This window comes from Cygnus atratus, chromosome 12 (genome assembly GCF_013377495.2).
Source record: "Cygnus atratus isolate AKBS03 ecotype Queensland, Australia chromosome 12, CAtr_DNAZoo_HiC_assembly, whole genome shotgun sequence".
Taxonomy (NCBI): Eukaryota; Metazoa; Chordata; class Aves; order Anseriformes; family Anatidae; genus Cygnus; species Cygnus atratus.
Genome location: NC_066373.1, coordinates 12,590,110 through 12,608,918, shown reverse-complemented (window position 1 = coordinate 12,608,918; position 18,809 = coordinate 12,590,110). Strand labels below are relative to the sequence as shown.

The window sequence follows — 18,809 nt, the reverse complement described above, 5'->3', positions numbered from 1 at the left end:
TTGACTTTGCGGCAGGGGCTGTGACTCCAGCAGAGACAGCTCAGCGCCTCTGCTAGCAAGAGGTTTGTCAGCCAGCTGCGTGCCACGTGCGCACCGGGGGGACATCGCTCTCTGTGCTGCCCTTCTCAGAACAGGGACAGCCCTTGGGGAGACTGCCAGCACCTGTGGGAGGATGTTGCAGAGGTGTAGCCACATCTTTGGGCTGTTAGATACGTTTTGGGGAATAAATGAAGGGCAAAGCTGCTTTGCAAACGTAGCCTTGAGCAGACAAATCTGTGCTCGGAGGCTCTGCTAGGGAAGTGTGCCAGGTTCCTCGCCCTTGTGTTGTAAATTTCACAGGGAAAGAAAGACTCTCTTCTGCACACGCAGGCAAGATCATGAATTCCTTTTTGGATGTTGGGGATGACAACAACCAGGTAGCTGCAATACCCTCTGCTCTGATCTCACCTGACATGGGCTGGAGGTCGTCATGGCTGTGCTGGGGAACTGCTGCAGGGAGAAGGCTGTCAAAGGCCATGGGGAAGGATCTGCAAGCAAGGAGTGTACAAAAGATAAGTGCAAACAGTGATGCAGCTGCTGTGCTCCGATCCGCTGTTAGTGTCACGTCCCGTCTAGGAGGACGTCTGTTTTTGCTGAAGGAAAGCAAGCTGCGCTCCTGCAGGGACGATCATCCATCCTTGCTGCCCGTAGAAGTGCAGCAGCACATCAAAGGGCTGGTGGCATTGAATTGTCAGCTCAGGACTGCTCGAACCCGTTGTTTGTCTGAAAACATGCCACGAGGCCATCATGTCCAAGGGGTTTTAGGGCCAACTGTTTGCTGTCCTCCCTGAGAGAGGAGTATCTGCAGCTGTCCCGGGCTGGAGCAGCACACGCCGGCTCCTCTGCAGCAGAGGTGCCCAGCAGCAGTTGCTCCTGCCCAGCCTATGGATCCTGTCCCTGCAGGCGACATCTTCCCTCCTGCTGTGTCCTCACGTCCTGCCTGAGCCACCCTTCCTCTTGGCATGGGCTGCTTTGTGTGACCATCACTAGGAGGGTGCCGGCACTGCGGCCTCCTGGCTGGAGGCCGGTCCCTGCCGAGGCCATGCTGTTCCAAGTCATGCAGCCAGACCCTGGCCTCCTCCCCAGGGCTTCTCCCGGGTGTCACCTCCCGCTGCACGCCAGCAGACCCCGGGGTGCCCAGCGGCACCTGCCTCTCCCTCCCTCCCTCTCCACCTCGGTGGTTCTGCCCTTTCCCGTTGTCACTTCTGGAGGCTGTTGCCTGCCTGCACGGTGACCTTCCCCGCTCCCGGGCAGTATTTTGGCCCCTGGCCATCTTAAACAATTAATGGAGGGGTGGAGAAACTTGCCATGTTAAATTACTTCCTCCTTTGGGAGGGGGCGAGGTCTCCACATCTCGCCTGATACCAATGCAGTTTGTTGCCGCTGCCTGAAGCGGTCACTGCCTCTCTTGTTTTCCTTCCAGAAGTTACAAAAACAGTATTTCTTGGTGCTCTTTGCTATTTCTCAGCATTCTTGCCCTGAGATCTCGCAGAGCGGAAAAAACTTCCCTGAACTTGGAGAAAAGCAAAGCCAAGAGGAGGGGGGGGGGGTCATTTTTGCTGGAAACTTCCCCACGACGCTGGAGATCTTCTTGGGATGTCTGCAGTGGGCTTGTTCTCCTCCAGCAGCTTCTCAGACCTGCCGAGGCGAAAGCATCTCCCTGCCACGGAGCATCCTCGCTGAGCAGGTCCGGGCGCGGTGAAGGACGCGGGGAGCGGCGATGCCATAAGGAGCAGCCCGCGAGTGTCCACTGGCTCTGCCCGTTTCCCTCAGGTCCCGGCGGGGCTGGGGAGCGCGGCACCCTGCGTTATGTCCCTCCACCGCCGAGCGCTGGGGTTGGCTGTCAGAGAAACCTTCGAGGTCCCCTGCTCGGTAGTGTCATGAGTTAGATTAGTTGGAGCTGTGCTGGGGGCGGCGAGGGTTTGGATTACAGTCCGGGACTCAAAGTGCTTCGGTAGTTCACGTCGGAGGGGAGAGGAGACGCCCCGTCGCACACATGGAGGAAAAAGAGAAAAAACACCGCTTTTGGAAGTGAGGGGGGATAAAGGAGGCCAGGAAGATGGTAAGGAAATCGCCGCGGAGGGCTCCCGAGCGGGGCGGTGTGGGATGGAGCTGGACGGGGCAGCCGGCGCTAACGCCGGGAGGTGGGAAACAGCTGCTCTCGTGCTTCCCGTTACTCGGATGGCACACCGCACCCTTGGGTGCCGGCCTCTGAGGGTGGCTGCAGGGCCACAGGGCTCCTGTTGGGTGCTTCTCGGGGCTGCAGTCCTGCAGCGAGGTGCTGAGATGTCGCAGAGCAGGAGGCACAGACTGGGTGCTGGGCTCTCCTCCTGCCCCAGCCCCTGCCAGCCCTGGAAATGGGTGTCCCCTGCCCTGGCCCCTGCCAGGGGCTGGAAATGGGTGTCCTGCGTGGGCACTGCCCCCAGGCAGGGCCTGGGGAAGGTCAGAGCTTTTTTTCTTCTGCCCAAGGTTGGTGCTGGGGGGTTGGAGAAAGCCCTGAGAGCCCGGCCGGGCAGCAGAGCACCCCATCTCCCTGGGGGGGGGATGCAGGGGAGTCCTGGGCCTGGCTGTGCCGTGCACACAGAGGTGCGCAGGTGAGATCCTGCTACGGACCAGCTGGCTCCTGATGCTTTGTTCCTGGGGCAGGCTGAGACCTGGGGCCCGACAGCCCTAAATCTCCTGCATGCGTCCTGCTGTGTGTGCGGTGGTCGCCCCATGCTCTGCCTCCCTGCGAGAGACGCACAGGAACAAAGTCCGTGATGGGGGCGAGCAGCTCGCATCGCCGCTTGGCAGCGATTTCCTCTCTCTTAAATGTCCGGCTTCTGGGCTCGGAGAAGCTCGGCTTTCTTTGAGATGAGGTGCCCAACTCCTGGCTCCTGCAGCCTGAGCTCAGCTCGTGAGCCTGTCTCTTCCCTTTGCCACCCTGCCTCTCCTCTGCACCCTCGTGTGCCTGCGTCGGAGCCCTGGCCTGCTGTCTTCTCCTGTCCTGCTGCAGGCGTCTCGCTTCGACTTCTCACCCCAGTCAGGAGAGCTCTTCCTCTCACCTCCAATTCTGCAAGCTGGAGGAGCCTTTGATACTTGAGATCTTCATCCCCAGTCCTGCCACTTGTTCCAGCGTGAGGCAGAAGCCGCCTTTGTGCGGAGTGGTGCCGTGGCCAGGCCGGGTGCTGAGGTGGGCCTGCAGGCACCAGGTGTCGCGGCTGCGAGGGGATCAGGGAGGGCTCTGGGGGGACCCTGTGCCCCTCAGGTGCTGCCTTCAGGCCTGGCAGCTGCAAGGAGCAGGGACGAGAGGTCAGGCTGCCCATGGGGAGAGAACAAGACCCGGCTGTGGGTGCTGGCCTCACCGCAGACACCAGGTCTGTAGCAGGCGGCCGTTCTCAAGGCCCCAGCAGACCAGAGGCGAGGTCTGTGAGCGGCTGAGATGTGGCTGCAGCTCCGAGCTGTTCAGTTTGGCTGGCATTTCCTGGTGAACCAACCAAGCCCTGCAGGCAAAAGATTTGGATAGAAGCGAATGTGGCTCGGTCTGTTGGCCTGCGTGAGGTTTCCCCGTGGCTGTGGGCAGCCTGTGGGCCTCCCAGAGGCTTGGCCCCTGCTGGAGGGCTGGCACGGTGCAGCTGCAGGCTGCCCACCTCTCTGAGGCAGGTGATTCCTTGCTGTCATGCTTCAGTGCTAGGGATGTTCTGCTCTGTGTGCATGGAATGTAGGGCTGCTGCAGCTGGGGGCTGCCCAAAGCACCAAATGTGCAAGATACCTTAGGCCAAAGCTGCCCGCTTCCACCAGAACTGACTTGTGCAGCTGTGAGACCCCATGGTGCAGGGAAGGCTGGAGCCTGGCTGGGCTCTACCCTGCTCAAACTGTGGCTTTCATGGCTAGTGATCTGCCTGTGACCCCCAGTCAGGATTTCCCCTCCATGGGAGATGGTCAGGGCACAGGAGATGGTCAGGGAACATGCTTGGACCACCCTGTCCCAGCCTGGCTTCTCCTGAGGAATAGTTTCCACCCAAGAAAGTGCAAATCTGTGCTCTTGGGTGGGTTGGCTGGAGGCAAAGCAAGTGAGAGCCCTGCTCCCCTGCTGCACCGTGGTGATATCCCCAGGCTGAGGGACAGCTTCCTCTCTGGAAGCTGCTCTTCCACCCTTCATAGGATGATTGCTGCTGCTCTTTGGCAGCAGGGGCACTGTGGACCCAGCACGTGAGGCTTCCGCAGCTGTGCCCTGTGAACTTTTCTGGTCTACTCCATGGTGGCACTCTCCGTGCAGGTGTGTAGGGCAAGGCCTGGGTGTTTCACAGCTCATGCAAATGCTGGTGTTGTCCTGCAGACAACTTCAGGTGGCACCGCTATGCAGGCAGGATGGGTTTCAGCAGAAGAGAGCCTTTCTTTTATCATCCAGTTAAGTCTTTTCCTGGGGTGGGAAGGAAATGAGTCTGGGAATCACAAAGAACTTTAAGCATTGGGGATCTTCTTTATTTCTGTGCCAAAGCAATGAGCAAGATTTTGGAGCACAAAGCCCAGAGACGTAATCCTGAGCACATGGAAGTGGTTTGAAAGCATCTTCTCTGGGGTGATGGTTTGTGCCTGATGCCCACCTTCTTTCCAAAATCCCTGGGAAGGTGAACATGCTGTTCCTTGTACCAATGGAAACAAGGGCTGAATGCAGGTGACAGGCAAGCTGCAGTCACATGCAGCTATCTCGTAACTGGTGGGGATGCAAGACAGCAAGCATTTATGGTGAGATGCTGCAGGTTTCCAGGGAGGAACATGCACTGAGTGTCAGCACTTTCTAGAAATCAGCATCCTGCAACAACCTGCCTCTGGCCATGGCCATGTTTGATGCTGGAGGTTTATCTGGCTCACGGTGTGGCAACACAGTGGGGAAGCACTCTTGGCTTCTGCCTAAGCTGTCCCATGTGGTCTGTAGTATACCACGAAGGCAGGAGTGCTTGGTAGCCGCAGGCTGTGCGTGCTGGAGGTGTTGGCTTTCCAGATAGCCCCACGGGAGATGCGCTCTCAGGAGCCACGTGCGTGTGAATAGCGCTGCCTTTGTCACTGCTATCTTGCGCTGTAAATCTTCTCTGTGATTGCATAAAGCAAAGACCGTTGCTGAAAATGGCCTCCTCCTGGGATTGAAAAGAAATGGCAATGGAACAGTGGCTGCTTCAGCAACAGGTAGGGTGTTGAAGAGGAAGAAGTCCTTGAAGCGAAGCTGGTGCCTATTGGGAGTCCTCTCCTGCCGGGCAGCAGAGAGGATCCACCAGTGTGTGAAATGGGATGATGGGGGTGATGGGCAGAGGGGGACCCGGATCCTGTGGTGGGCCCTTTCTGTAGAGTTCCCTGAAGTCTGGATCTTCAGGTTTGGAGGAATAAAGTCATCCTGCTCATCATCTATGCAGACAGCCTTGGAAACACACCCCAGCTGTGCTTGTGAAGCACCCACCTGAGGGTGCCGTCAGCGCTGAGGGCACACTGTGCTCAGCGCACCCCGCTCCTGGGCATGAAGTGTGAGCATGATGCAGGGAAGGGCCTTGTGAGCATCTTGCTGCTGGTTGCTTCAGAAAAGGTTGCCAGCCAGCTCCTAGATGCTAGAGCACAGAGCTCCATGGAGCGAAGTTTGGAAAAGCGAGTGGCCGAACCAGGATCGGATGCATTGCTGATTGAAGTTTTAAAAGTAATAAAAAGCAATGACAGCCTGCGAGGGTGAGCCCCCCGCTTGTGCTGGTGGGATGCTCTGGGCTGTGCTTCCACACCACGTGTGATACCTGGCCTGCAGCTCAGGGGAGTGAATGGATGTGTCCTTGTTGGCTCTGAAGGTTTGGCTATGCCCAGATCTCTGCCATGTGCAGTGCCCCGTCCCTGTTGGCTAGTTTAGTCTTTCACCTAGAAAAAAAGAACAAAACATTGGGCCGTTCTTGTGGTGAGTGCTCCTGGCAGGTTTCATGCATATCCCACTTGTTTTTTTTTCTTTTTTTTTTTTTTTTTTTTCATCACTGGACACCAAGCTGAAACATTAAGATCAAAGCATCACAGGGTGAATCTAAAAATCTTCCCACTGCTCAAATTTACCATGGGTTGGGATGCCCAGGATGCTGCTGGGGCAGCCAGCCACTGACCTGATGGAATCAAATGGCTCAGCCGAGGAGAAAAGAGGAGCAGCCGAGGACTGCTGCATGTGCTCCTCCTGGATGTGCGGTAGAGAAAACCTCCGTGGGACCTTGTGGTCAGCCCCAGCAGGGCGAGGTGCTGTAGCTGGCTTGCCTGGCGCGGGGAGGAAAAGCCGACGGAGTTCTGGTGCTCTGAGCTAGGTGTCCACCTTGAGCTTCGCAGCCCGCGCTAGGTGTGGCTGCGCTTGCAGGAGCCTGAGTTAGGAGGCTTCCTTCGCAGGCTCCTCCAGGAGGATCCCTTCCTTCCCCGAGGCTGCCTGTCGAATCTCCCAATAAAACCCGAGCGCTGCCGAGCCTCAGACGTGGTTAAAGGATGTGGATTATTTGCTGTCTGTTGTCATCTTTCTGAATACATTTACCTTTTGAACAAGGTCCTTCTCATACGCTCAGGAGGCTGGTATGCAGACCCGTTAATGGATCAAGGGGAAAAATGCCTGTGGATGTATTCTCCTTTGTGTTTGGACTTATAACCACCCACGTTTTGGCATACATCCCTTCTGTGCACAAAGATGTCTTTTAGAAATCTCTAGTTCAATCTCCACCCTCCTTTGATATGTATGGAAATAATGGGACACGTGAGACTGTTTTCTATTTGAAAAAAAAAAGAGCCATAAAGGGAGTAGCTTAAAAGGCCTGTGTTTACTCCTTTCTAACTCAGGAGTTTAGTAAAAGCAGTGCGCTGAATTTATGACTGATGTACTTAGCTCTCCGGGAGGCGCTCATTTAGGGCTTTGTCTGAATATAGGGGAAATGTTTTCACCCAGCTCTAAGCCCCGGGCTTGGCTGCTTGGAGGCAGGAGGGCTTCAGCGCACGACTGAGTGCCTGTGTCCTTTCCCCAGCCAGCTTTGAGAGTCTCGGAGCAAATTTAGCCATGCAGGGCATGGACTGCTGCTCCTTGCAGTGCCCGGGGCAGAGCTGGCACAGCCACGGCCACCTGGGCTGCCTGCCTGTCCTTCTGGCTGGTCCTTCCTCAGAGCTGAGGGCACCTGAGCTGGCGTCTGGTCTGCCAGCTGCTTCCTCACGTCAAGGGCGTGCAGGGATTCACTCCTCCAAGGAAAAGCCCTCGCACGCTTACCGTTTTCTCCTACAAAGAGCCAGTCCCTCCTGGAATCACTGCTCTGGCTTCAGAGCACTTTCCTTTCCCCCTCAATGTAGCAGGACTCACATTTCATGCGCACGTGGTCACACAGGCTGTTTAAAGCCAAAAGGAACTGCATCCCTTCTGTTAGGGGATGCTGGGGCTGTAGAGCGTTATCTAGCTCCCACGTTGAGTCTGGGAGCTCTTGTTTAACTGCAACGTGTTCTTGTCTTGGGGGCATCCACCCTCAGTTATGGAGGTTGCAAGAGGTGGAAAATCTGCCCTTGGGAGCCTGTCCCAGCAGCTCGTGCACCTTGCAGGGGAGGGGTGGGATCTGAATAATGGGATCTGGCTGCAGCCTCACGCTCAGAGCATTTGCAAGGCTGGCAGAGAAGCAATAACCTAAATGGAGACCCTGTGAAGATCGTTTCTGGCACTCATCAGCTGTCCTCCTGAAGGATTATCATTTTCTCTTGGAGCACAGGAGGCTGCCCATCTGTTGTGAGATGCTCCCAGATGGCCGTCTGAACACGAGGTGCTGGTTACGGTCTTGTGCCCCTGCCTAAAAGGTGTTGAAGCAAGCTGACCTGTTTGGCCGAGAGAATGCTTGGTGGACTTTGTGGCTGTATAATCAAATCTTTCATTCTGCCTGCAGCCCTGATATTGGGTAGAAGTCAGACACAGTAAGGACACTGCTGCTCAGGTTGGTTTGCCAAACCGATGCCAACTCCTGAAGCTGAGAGCGGAGCAAATATTGTAATGGATCAGATGAACGAGCTGAAGCAATTTCTTCTGTGGGGTGGCGCAGAGAATGATTTTTAGAGCGTTTGCGAGAAGAGCCCAGTAAGAAAGGGAGTCTGTTGTAAGTCTGTCGTAATGCGCCTTTGTCCTTATGTAGAAGTGGAAATTCTTGGCTCAGTCTGCGATATCTGACAGGATTTAGCAAGCCTTATCCTGCCCTGGTGTCCGAGTCTGTGGTAGGAATGGGGAGCAAGGCGCATGGTGCTGCTTGCTGCATGAGCTGGGGGAGCCAGCGCTGTCCTGGGGACCTTGAGGACAAACACAAACGCAGCCATCGCTGGGCGGTGAAACCGCGGCCACCAAGCCCTTACACTCTTCCAGCATGAGCCTGTTGCTGGGAAGGGTGTTTTGGAAGCGCCCAAGGCTTTGTATTGCGCTGATTACAGCTTTGTTAATTAATTGCATGGTTAGCTATGCCAATGATATTAGAGAAAAAATAAAAATCTGTGCTTAGACAGTTATTTCAGATTAAGGATTTAATCTCTTGATTAAACTAAACCAAAATAAGCTGGTTCCCAGCTGTAGGATGCTGGTGTCTGCGCAGCCCTTCTCACCCACTTGCGGGCTCTTGTTTCAGCTGGAGCGTGTCTGTATGAGGACAGGCCTTTGGTCTGGTTTTTTCAGATGCTCTTCAGACACCTGTATCGCCCCCTGATCTATTGCTAATGGAAAGCAGCAGGCCTTTGGGAGCAGGGGCTCTGGATAAGACCTGCCTGTTGCTCTGTTCGCTGCGAGCTTCAGTTAAGGGTGCGAAATATCCCTGCAAGGAAAGGCTAATCTCCATTTCCCGGTGCTGCTCCTCTCTGCTGTAAGAGGACTTTCTCGGGTTGTGGGTCTGTCTTTCATCCCCGGTTTGGCCCCTCTAATCTGTTCAGCAGTTGTCAGCAGCTCTTCTGATGTGTTGGGTGTTGCAAGGACAGATGAGAGAGCCGCAGGCCCTGCTCCAGAGACCCTAAAAAAGCTAAAAGAAAGGGTAGAGAGGAGGAATGTGAATGCAGAGCTCTGGTGGAAGAGGTGCCGGGTGCTGTCTGACCACATGCAACGCTCTTTGTTTCGGGGAGCAGTGTTTGGTCGCGCTGGCTCCCCAGGGACAGCAGGGCTGGTGATGGCTGGGAGAGCAGAGACCTTGCCGTGCCAGCAAGGGTCTCCGTGGGTCTGACTCCCCCTGGGGACACATGTAACATGCAAAGCCGGAGGCTTGCAGGAGGTTGTGCTCTGCTTTCAGAGCAACCTGGGATGTCCCCCTGGGTGCAAACAAACCAGCCCTGGGCTGGAGGGCTGACGGCCCGGCGTTGGCTCTGCCTTTCACGCGCTGAGCATGCCCAGACCTCCAGCATGCGCAGAAGCAGGACCTCGGAGCTGAAAAGCAAATACATCATTTTTCCCTTTGTTTAATTAAACGAGAGATCATGAGTTAATCGCTTCCAAGCGCTTGTTTTCCTGCAGCGCCTGGAATGATAATCCCGCGCGCTGCCCAGTAGGAGCTGCTTTGGCTGCCGTGGCCGCGTCAGCCCGGAGAAGGGCTGGGGAACGGGGGGAGGCATCTGGAAATGATTCCTCGCACCACTCCCTGCGAGGCTGCCGGAGCTGGTGGAGGCGCAGCCCGCGAGCGAGGCTGGCCCGGGCGAGGCCGCAAGCGTTCCTCCCGAGCGCGAGCGGGTGCTGCGCTTTTTCTCCCCGAAAAAACTGAAAAAATAGCCCAAAGAGCAGGTAGAGCCACCCGTGGTTATCTCGCAGGAAGGCAGTGTGAATGCCTACCTCTGGAGCTGCAACGCTGACTAAATAGTGCATTACTTTAGCAAAAACGTCCCGAGGCAGGCGGGGTGCCGGGGCCAGGCGCCCTCCTCCCAGCCTCGCAGCGAGCAGCCGAGGGGGGAGCTGGCACTTGTTCTGGGAAGATTTTTCTCTCTTGAACTCATTGCCGCTGCGATTAGAGTGGCTCAGGAAATGGGGATGGGAGGGTTCTCCTCCCTGCAGAAACAGAGTGGGAAATCTCGAATTTTGTCAGAAAAACAAGCCTTGCTTTTAGCCAGAGACCTTTTTGAACAGAGAAATGTCTCTCTCTCTTTCTCTCTCTCTTTTTTTATTCTTCTTTTCAAAGGAAAAGCAGTCTAGCTTCAGGCTTGGGGTCGGAAAGTGGAAAGGGTTCACGGAAAGCCCAGAGGTCTGTTTTTACTGGAAATGAGGTTTCTCACGTCAGCTGAGAGCTGAGCAGCCCCAGCCAAGCGGCGCAGCACGGCAGCCCCGTGCTGGCGGAGGGACGGGCGCACCCGGCCCCGCTCAGCGCCTGCCCCGCGCTCCTTTCCCCTGGTCCCCAAAAACTGGCTGGGGGCCACAGGCAGTCACTGGCCTGCAAACACTTGGAGCTGCTCCTCTTCCCAGTTTTCTCTGTCGCTTCTCCTTTCCAGTTCTGGGGTCTGGGAGGGCTGCACCTTTGCAGAAGCCGTTGGGTTTCCTAGGACCTGGGTTTTCCTCCCCGGGTTGCTCCTCGCCCTGCCAGGCCAGGCAGTGCTGGGTTTATCCGCAGCACGGTGGGATGTGTAGTTCCCTACTTGGGCTGCTCAGGTAGGGTGTTAGGAGGTGTTTCTCAGGACAGAGCTGCATGTCCTTCAGCTCAATTCCTGCTGTGAGATGAACCCTCAGCACACTGCATGGGCTGGTCCTGCCTGCTAGAAGGGAGCATTGTCTGCCCTAAGTCTTGGGCTCGTCAAACAGCCTGGCCTTACCCTGCTGATAGCTTTTAGGAGCCTTCAGACAGCATCTGGGCTGTCAGCGAGGAAGATTTGTGCCTCTTCTTCCTGTTGTCCTTGACCAAGACTCAGCTTTTTGTAGACAGCTGTTCTTGAGCATGATGCTTCCTTCCAACCAAGGTGGTCAAGTGAATCTAAGGGAGGGTGGGTCCAGCAGTGTTGCGGCCCTTCCCCACACTGGGCTGCGGTCCCAGGCATGTGCCTGGTGTGTAGCCTTGGGGATCTTCTCTCTGCTCCCTGGGCAGGCTGACTCCTTCTCCAAACCCGTAGGAGGGTCTCCAGCATTCAGCCTTAACTGGTGAACAGCAGGTCCCAAAGAGGAGTAACTTGAGTCAGAAGGAAATGCAGCATGGCAGGGGTTCCCAATGATCGGAGCAGCTATGTAACTCTCTGCCTGCCCACAGAGGCAGGCAGAAATTTAGATGAGTGCACCTAGAAAAGGCTGAGGAGCTCCTTGTTACTCCAGATGCCTCCTGGCAGGCTCCTTGCCCATGCTGCAGCGGCTGCTCGCGCTGGAGGAGGTAGGTGGGTCCCCTGAGCAGGGCTGTGACTGATCCCCAGCTCCTTTTCCTGCTGCCTGCTTCTTCGTCCTGTGCTGGGGCTGCTGCCAGGCACTCCTTGCCCCCCCTCTGCCCTGCCTCCTGCTCCTCGCTGCGGCTCCAGCTGGGGAACAGGGCACTTAGGGCTGAGCAGAGCTTTGCCACGACCGTCTTCATCCCTCTGTTCATTTCGCGGCACCTGTGGCTCGTGTAATACCATGGAGGGGAGGGATGACCTGTCCCACCCCACTTGTTTCTACCCCTTTGCCACTCGTGAAGCCCTCCTGGGCTCCCCCTGCCCTCCCAGGTGGGACCACGCTGGCTTCTCCTCTCCCTCGCCGCCCGCCAGCCCTGCACCGACAGCCAGCTCCCAGCTGCGGCACGGTGAAAGCTGCTGTGGCCGGACGTGACCTTAACCTGGGCTTTATTTAGCGCTTTGATTTATGGAGGAGTTATTTTAAAAGCCTGTTTCTCTTTTGGGAGGTGTGGCGAGCATGTGGCGGCAGCGTGCGGGAGTTCATGGGCCTCCTGTGCTATTTACAAAGAAGCGTTTGAGTCCCAAGACCCTTTTTTTCCTTGGGCAGATGCTCTCTGGCTCGGTTGGAAAGCGCTCCTGTTTGTGTTTGTGCCGGGTGGCTGAAAAGGAGCAAGTGTCCCGTTCCCCATGAGGAGGATGTGGCAATACTGCTGGAGGTCTGCAGCGCCTGGAGGGGGCTGCGTTCTCCAGGAGGGCGCCTCCTGGGCTTTGCCAGCTCTCCAGGGCTACTGCACTGGCAGACGTGGGCAGAAGTGGCAGTGAGCTGTGGCACCAGTGCCCTCTCCGTGGATCCTTGCTGGGTTTAGCTAGCTCCCCTCCTCTCAGGACACTGGCCCCTTATCCTGGGTCGCAGAAGTTTCTCCTTGTGCCTGCCGGAGGGGTTGGATCCTCTGCGTGACACAAGGGGTGTAGCTTGTAGATCAGACGGGTTGCAGACTTCAGATTTATTGGCATCTGGAGTGCTGGATGCTGTCCCCTTCTCTTGCTGGTTCATACGAGTTCCCCGTGCCTCCAAACCCCAGCTCCTTCGGGTGTGTGGCAGCAGGCACTGCCCGCAGGCTGGAGGTGCGCCCCAGCGCGAAGCAGCAGGACCACGCAGCCTCCTGCCGAGGTCGTTCCCACAGCTCCCTCTGCAACCTCAGAAGTTAATCAGTACAAATAAGCAGCCCCGTCCGTGGGACTGCAGATTGGTTTAACAAGTCCACGATCGGAGGCCGATCTGCTGCTGCTGCAGGCTCCGAGCTCTGCCCTGTTTCACCCTCTGTGTCTCAAGGCGGCCTCTGAGCCCCTGAGGCTCTGCAGTGCCACGTCCTGCACCCAGGCAGGACCCGGCCCTGGGAGAATGGTGGCTGTGAGCAGCAGTAGGTGGCATTGCCTCTGCATTGCCTCTGCATTGCCGCTCTGTCCCTTCAGAGCCTGCACAGGTATCACAACATCATGGTGCGGTGCAGCTAGAGAGATGTAGAGCCTCTGCGAGCACTGAACTTTACAATGGCTGCAGGCTATGGTTATTCTGTATTTTACTAAAGGAAGGGTAATATACGACTTGGTTTATTTTAACCTTATAAAGGATTTTTGATTTGGTGCCAATGTTAATAATTGTCTTGTGAAGGCTTCGCTCAGGCAGCAGGAATGGTGTGAGAACCTGAGAGCAATGCACTGACTCATGTGCAAATATTTTTACTTCTTTGTTTTATTTGCAATAGTAAACGAAATTCGTTGTGGGGGGGGGATTATTATCTGAAAGAATTCTGCAAGAGGTATGGGGCAGAAGGCGGCACAGAAACCCCCCCCGCCCCCCCCCCCAGCTGGTTTTGGCTGAGGTTTTGAATTTGTGTACAGTAGAGGGTCAGGTGGAAATTTTTTTCAACTTCTACCAGCAGTAACGCTGCTGCGATGCTGCACGAGGCCTTGGCTGGGCTCTTTGGAGCTGGGTGAAGACGAGCTTTATCTGCAGGGGCACAGACACTTGCTGGGACAGGTCTTTGCCTGGTGCAACAGAGGTTACTGGAGCTGTGCTCACCTTCGGCTGGCTGTGCTTACCCTCTGTCATTTCACAAGAGCGCAGGAGAGTAATGACATCAGGCGCAGAACGCTGCTCCTCAGTATTTAGCAACGTGAGGTGGATGTCCAGGTGGGAGGAGGCTGGGCTAGGTACCTGTTTCCCTACCCTACGGGCCCCTCCGTGCCTTTTTTTAGCAGGTCCAGGATAACGTGTAAAGGGAATGCTTCTATTTAGGCTGTCTGCACAGTGCATCCCACAGCTCCTACCAGACTGCTTTCTCTTCTTCCATGCTTCTCAAATGCTGTTTTCCCCTCGCACCTTGTGTGGGGATGGTCATGACCAGAACTCTGCAGAGAGCAGGCTGACCATCAGCTCTGGCAGATTCCTCTTGAGCTCCGCGATGTCTAAGGGAAGATTTTCTCTGAAGCCTTATTCCTGCAGTGAAGGAAGTGCCCGGGGACTTCCAGGCTTTCCATTTCAATTAAGAGAATGAAAGTTGGGGTTTTAAATTGCTCTTTTCTGGGTGGAAAGAAGCTTGTTTAAAACAACCTTCTGCTGTTTAGTATTAGGGCTAAACACTCAGCCCTAGCATTCAACACTTGTCAGTGTGTGCACAGGGCTCCTGCTTTTTGAGTCCTTGGGTTGAGAATATGAAAAATAGTTCCTTACCCTCTGTTTATCTGGTTACACTGACCTTGAGGGGTATTGCAGGAGGCAGCTGGTTGCGAGCATTTTAGGTGCTTACTTGCTGCCATTTAGCCTTGCTTGTTGCTGACATCAGGAGAAAGAGCAGAAAAAATAATGAAGCAGTGCCCCGGGCAGTTCGTGGCTTGCTGTCACCCATGTTCTCCAAGTTTGGCTCAAGGAGGGATTGTGGAGGCATTCCCTGGATGTCCTCATCTCTCCCATGCAGTCCTGCATGCTGTCCTGTAGGAAGGCTTCACAACCAAGCAGTGAATTCATATTGCGCTTAAAATGCGCAACCCTCTAAATGGGGAATTTAAGGATCGTTGAGCTGGGCAGCTGGGAAAAATGGGAAGGCTTGTGTGAGGAGCATCATCTCTGCTGTGCCTGCAGCTCTCTTCAGCTTCCTTGCTCTGAGGCTGTTGCAGTTTCTCAAGCCAGTGTCTGGAGGGATGGACCCCTTGGAGTGGAAGAAGTGAAATGGTTTCCTTCCCCCTGATCCATCCATCCTACTGTTCCCCGGTGGCAGCATGAGCTGTTGTGGCACTGCTTTGTTTAACTTTCTCTCCAAATCTTGCTGTGGGACTGAGGTATGTTTTCAGGCATGTCCATGCAGCTGTTCCTGTTCTACAGGAGGCTGTAGGCTTCTGGGCCAGAGGCTCGAATGCTTTCGTTGTCTCTAGTGAAAGGAGGTGGATTTATATCAGATGAGAATCTGGCCAGACACCTGAGTAAACTTTCATTTGGTTTTGTAACAAAACTCACTCCCACTGGCTTTAGGTTAGCCAGAGGGGTCTCCTCTAAAACAGAGAGGCAGGGAGGGATCTTGATCCTCTCTGCAGATGTGTGCGGATTGTTTTATTTTTTGGCAAGCTCTCTGGACTTGCACCCATGCAGTAGAGCAGAATTTGGCCTCTGGCACTGGAATCGGTTCTGACACTGCGGGCAGGCTCTGCCGGGCAGGCTCTCCAGAACAACGGTGGAAGTTGTGAATCCGTCGCCTCTGATCCCTGAGCAGGAAGCGGGCATCGATGTGCCCACTCGGGCCCTAAAGGCAAGCCCGCAGATCCTCTTGCGAGGCACCTCTCACTGCAGAAAGCTCCTGGCTCCTGGAGTGAGCTAAAAAACGAGGAATTACACAGGTGAGTGGCTTTTGCTGGTACCAAACAACTCTGGCATCAGACTTCAGATCACAGCTCGCTGCGGAGTGTCAGCACAACCGTTGCCCCTGCATCTCTCCTTGGCCTGCAGAGGGTCGTAACGCTGGGCTTTAATGCACCTGAGCGCTGGCGGCATTTCCAGCCCCGGGTGCCTGAAGCGCGGGGCTGCCGATCCATGCGCCCCATGACACTCGCGCTCGCTCGCACGCACTCACGTGCCGCGGTAATGGTTTAATAGCAGCCCCACCCAGCTCAGCCAGAAGGACTTGCTGCGTAAGCAAAAGCAGGGAAATCTCGCCTCTGTGCGCAGCGCTCTGCGAGCGCTTCACTCGCCTTTTGGGAGAGGTTTTTTTTTTTTTTTTAATTCCCTTCACCTGGAATCGCCGGTGCCAAAAGAAACCAGAAAGGACGGCAGTTTGCTCCTTTGATCCTCTCTGCTCCTGCGCTGGGAGGTGGCTGCGCTCCTGGTGTAGGGCTCGCCGGGGCGTACCACGTCGTGGCACCACTAATGCTTCCTCTCTTGGCAGGACTCGGAGTCGCTGGACGGTTGCATTCAGAGTACGTTATCGGCACTCTACCCTCCGTTCGAGGCTACCGCAGCCACTGTTCTGTGCCAAGTTTTTGATGTGGTGGAGAAGACGTACCGTGGGGATGGACTGCGCTACCTCATAGACTTCCTGATTCCAGCCAAGCACATCCTGCAGTGCATTCAGCAGGATGCCTGTGTGAGTATATCCCGCTCTCTAAGGCCTGCTAGGGCTTTGCTGCTGAGCCTTCTTTCTGCTCGAGTATGTAAAACGCCTGGCAAAAAGTGCTTGCATGCGTATGGCAGCCTAGGTGGGAGGGCAAGGCAGACAATTAGGAAACAGTTAAGAAACTGTTATTGAAAGTTAACCTTGCCGAGATCAGATGTGGAGCGGTGCCCTCGCTTTCCGTAACCAGGAACGCTAAATGGGAGGCTTTGGGGTTGAGCGGGGAGGATTAGCGCAGCCTCTGCGAGCTGTTTGCTGGATACGGCTGATACGGCTTCTGACCCCAGCCATTCCCTGGCTGTGGGGATGAAGCTGTCAGGAGGACGCTGGCAGGAGGACGCGCGGGGCGAAGTGCTGCCAGTCGGTGTTTTTCCCAGAAGTTTGGCTCCCCTTTGATGGTTGCTGGAACGGTCGCAAGGCTCAGTAGCCCCGAGGAGTCACGTTACACTTACTGCCAGAACGAGTCCAAGATTAATGTGCTTTACTGTTGGGAGGCTTAAATGTAAGAAACGATGAGTCAAATGCCTCCATCACAAACTTGGCTCAAAGTTTGCAAGATTAAAAAAGAAAAGAAAAGAAAAGAAAAGAAAAGAAAAGAAAAGAAAAGAAAAGAAAAGAAAAGAAAAGAAAAGGGTGGGGGGAACACCACCACCCTAAGACTAGGCTTTGTTCTAGTTTTTTTATCTTTGACTGTAGAAGGTGTATGTAGCCAGGTTTTCAACAGACCTCCTCATGGCAGGGGACTTTTGGGAGGAGGAAAAATAAGTAAGTACAAGCTGAAATAGTCAGATGCTTATTTCTCTGAAAGAGGTGAAGTGCTGAGGGGGGACACTCATAGAGTTCGATGGATCCAGGTAACGAACCACGGGAGATGGGACTGGATGGTCCCACACGGGCACACAAGCTTTGTGTATGCGGATTTTGGGGAGCTGCTTTTGTTAGAACAGGGATTATTCCCTAGGTGTATGTACAGCTGCTGTTTCTAACGCGATGATGCATAGCGTGGTGTTCCCTGTAAAGAAACAGGAGATTTTTGGTTTGTATCAACCAGTAATTACTGCAGGACAGTTCACGGCTTTCCCCTGCCTGCCTCCCTCACAGGGTCGCTGGGCAGGGAGAATGGTGCCGTGCCCCCTTCGTCCTCGTTCCTCGGGGTTGGAGGAGCTGGTGGCAGGGCTGGGGCCAGCAGTGGGGCTGGGGCTGGGGCTGGGGCTGGGGCTGGGGCTGGGGCTGGGGCTGGGGCTGGCTGTGGAGCCCTCGGCTGCCACACGCCACAGCCTCCCTCAGGGCGAGGCCATGTGGGGCTCGGGTGCTGGTGGTGGTGGTGGTGGTGGTGGGTGGGCCTCGTCCTGCCCAACAGCCAATGGGAGGACAGCTGAGGCTGCGGCAGCCAATAGGAGCGCGGCGCTGCCTTGATGGGCATGGTGGTGGGATGGGAGCGGGAGGCCCTGGGGCGGGAGGGCTGAGGCGAGGCTGTGAGGGCGGCGGGGCCTGAGGGGCAGGAGAGGTGAGGGCTCAGGGGGCCGGTGGGACCCCCAGGCTGCCCAGGATGGGGCTGGTGGGGCGGTGGGGCTGCCTGTGGTGAGGGGCTGCGCAGGGTGGGCTGAGCCTGGCGCTGCTCCTCAGCATGGGGCACCGGGAGCTTTGCTGAGGAGGCAGAGTGTGGGCAGCGCAGCCGGGCGCCTCGAGCATTTCCTCCTCACTTGCGAGCCTCCCTGGCCCTGACTCACGATTTTGTATTTCAGAGCTGGCAGTACAGGGAGAGCGAGGGAAACTCTAGGTACCTTGTGCTGCCTTTAGAGCTGGGCCCTTCATATTTCCCTTAGAAGTCTGCTTCTTTGAATTTTTATTACTGAAAATTATTTCTTGCTTCTTGTGGACCTGTTCTCCCCAAAACTCCTTGCTGTTTGAACTCGCAGGGCCATTTCTTACTACTTGTTCTTTAAAAGTTCTGTCTGCCTTTTAGAGTGTAAACAAAAGCAGTGTTTCCTCCTTAGTTTTCATTTAGCGTGTCCATGCGAGCTTTGCCTAAGCACACTAAAGGGCAAAAAAATAACTGCTGCCTGAACGGCTGCTGCAGGAAATACTGCGAGAGCTGGATCTTTTTTTCAGTGACAAAAATGTGAGTGGCTTCATGAAATATTAGATGTGTTCATGGGCTCCTGGTGGGCATAACAAACCCAGCAGTGTGTGACCCTAGGGGCTGGGGAGGTGAGGGTGTGCAGGGCAATGCCAAAGGGCTGGTCCCTGCTTAGAAACCAGGTTTTGTTACGGGCCTTCAGATGGTGTCCTGGGATGAACGGACTGTTTGCAGCCCAGCTGTCCCATGGCGCTAGGACCTGTGTGACACCTTTGTCATTGGTGACCAGCTCTTTCCTAAAAGGCAGCCTTCTCTTTCTAAAAGGCAGCACAGGGTCAGGCCCTGGCACTCCTCTGCCCAGCCTGGTTTGGCTCTGGCAGTGGACACGAGATGAGCAAGTACTTGAGCCTCAAAGTGAAATGTTAAAACAACCGAAATAAGCCTCTTCACATAATCTTCTCTTTGAAGGTGCTTTTCGGAGCAGGAGCAGCATGAGGATGCGCCACTTCTAAAGCTCTAAGCCTCTGAAATGTTTAGTAAATGGAAGGACTTACATTCCAGCTTGGGTGTTAATCAAACTCTTGCTGCAGGTTAGGTGGTAGCTTTGCAGGTTTGTCAGGAAGTTCTGAGAGAACTTCAGAAGTTTGGTTTTGGTGATTTTACTGCTGAGATTTCTTCCACTTGTTTGTCAGTAGGCATACAGGTCATCTTAGCAGTAGGGTTGT

At 55.2% G+C, this 18,809-nt stretch overlaps 1 protein-coding gene across 2 annotated transcripts in view; it reads left to right on the top strand.

The window, feature by feature from the left end:
• The first annotated feature begins 1,504 nt into the window (after nt 1-1,504).
• The window catches only part of PLEKHG4 (pleckstrin homology and RhoGEF domain containing G4), an 88,270-nt gene continuing 70,965 nt past the window's right edge, over nt 1,505-18,809 (top strand). For both annotated transcript variants that reach the window (XM_035543800.2, XM_035543799.2), the window contains exons 1-2: nt 1,505-2,101; nt 15,780-15,977. In XM_035543800.2, coding sequence (XP_035399693.1) covers nt 2,099-2,101; nt 15,780-15,977 — 201 coding nt within the window. In that variant the 5' untranslated portion in view covers nt 1,505-2,098. The remainder of the gene's footprint in view (nt 2,102-15,779; nt 15,978-18,809) is intronic.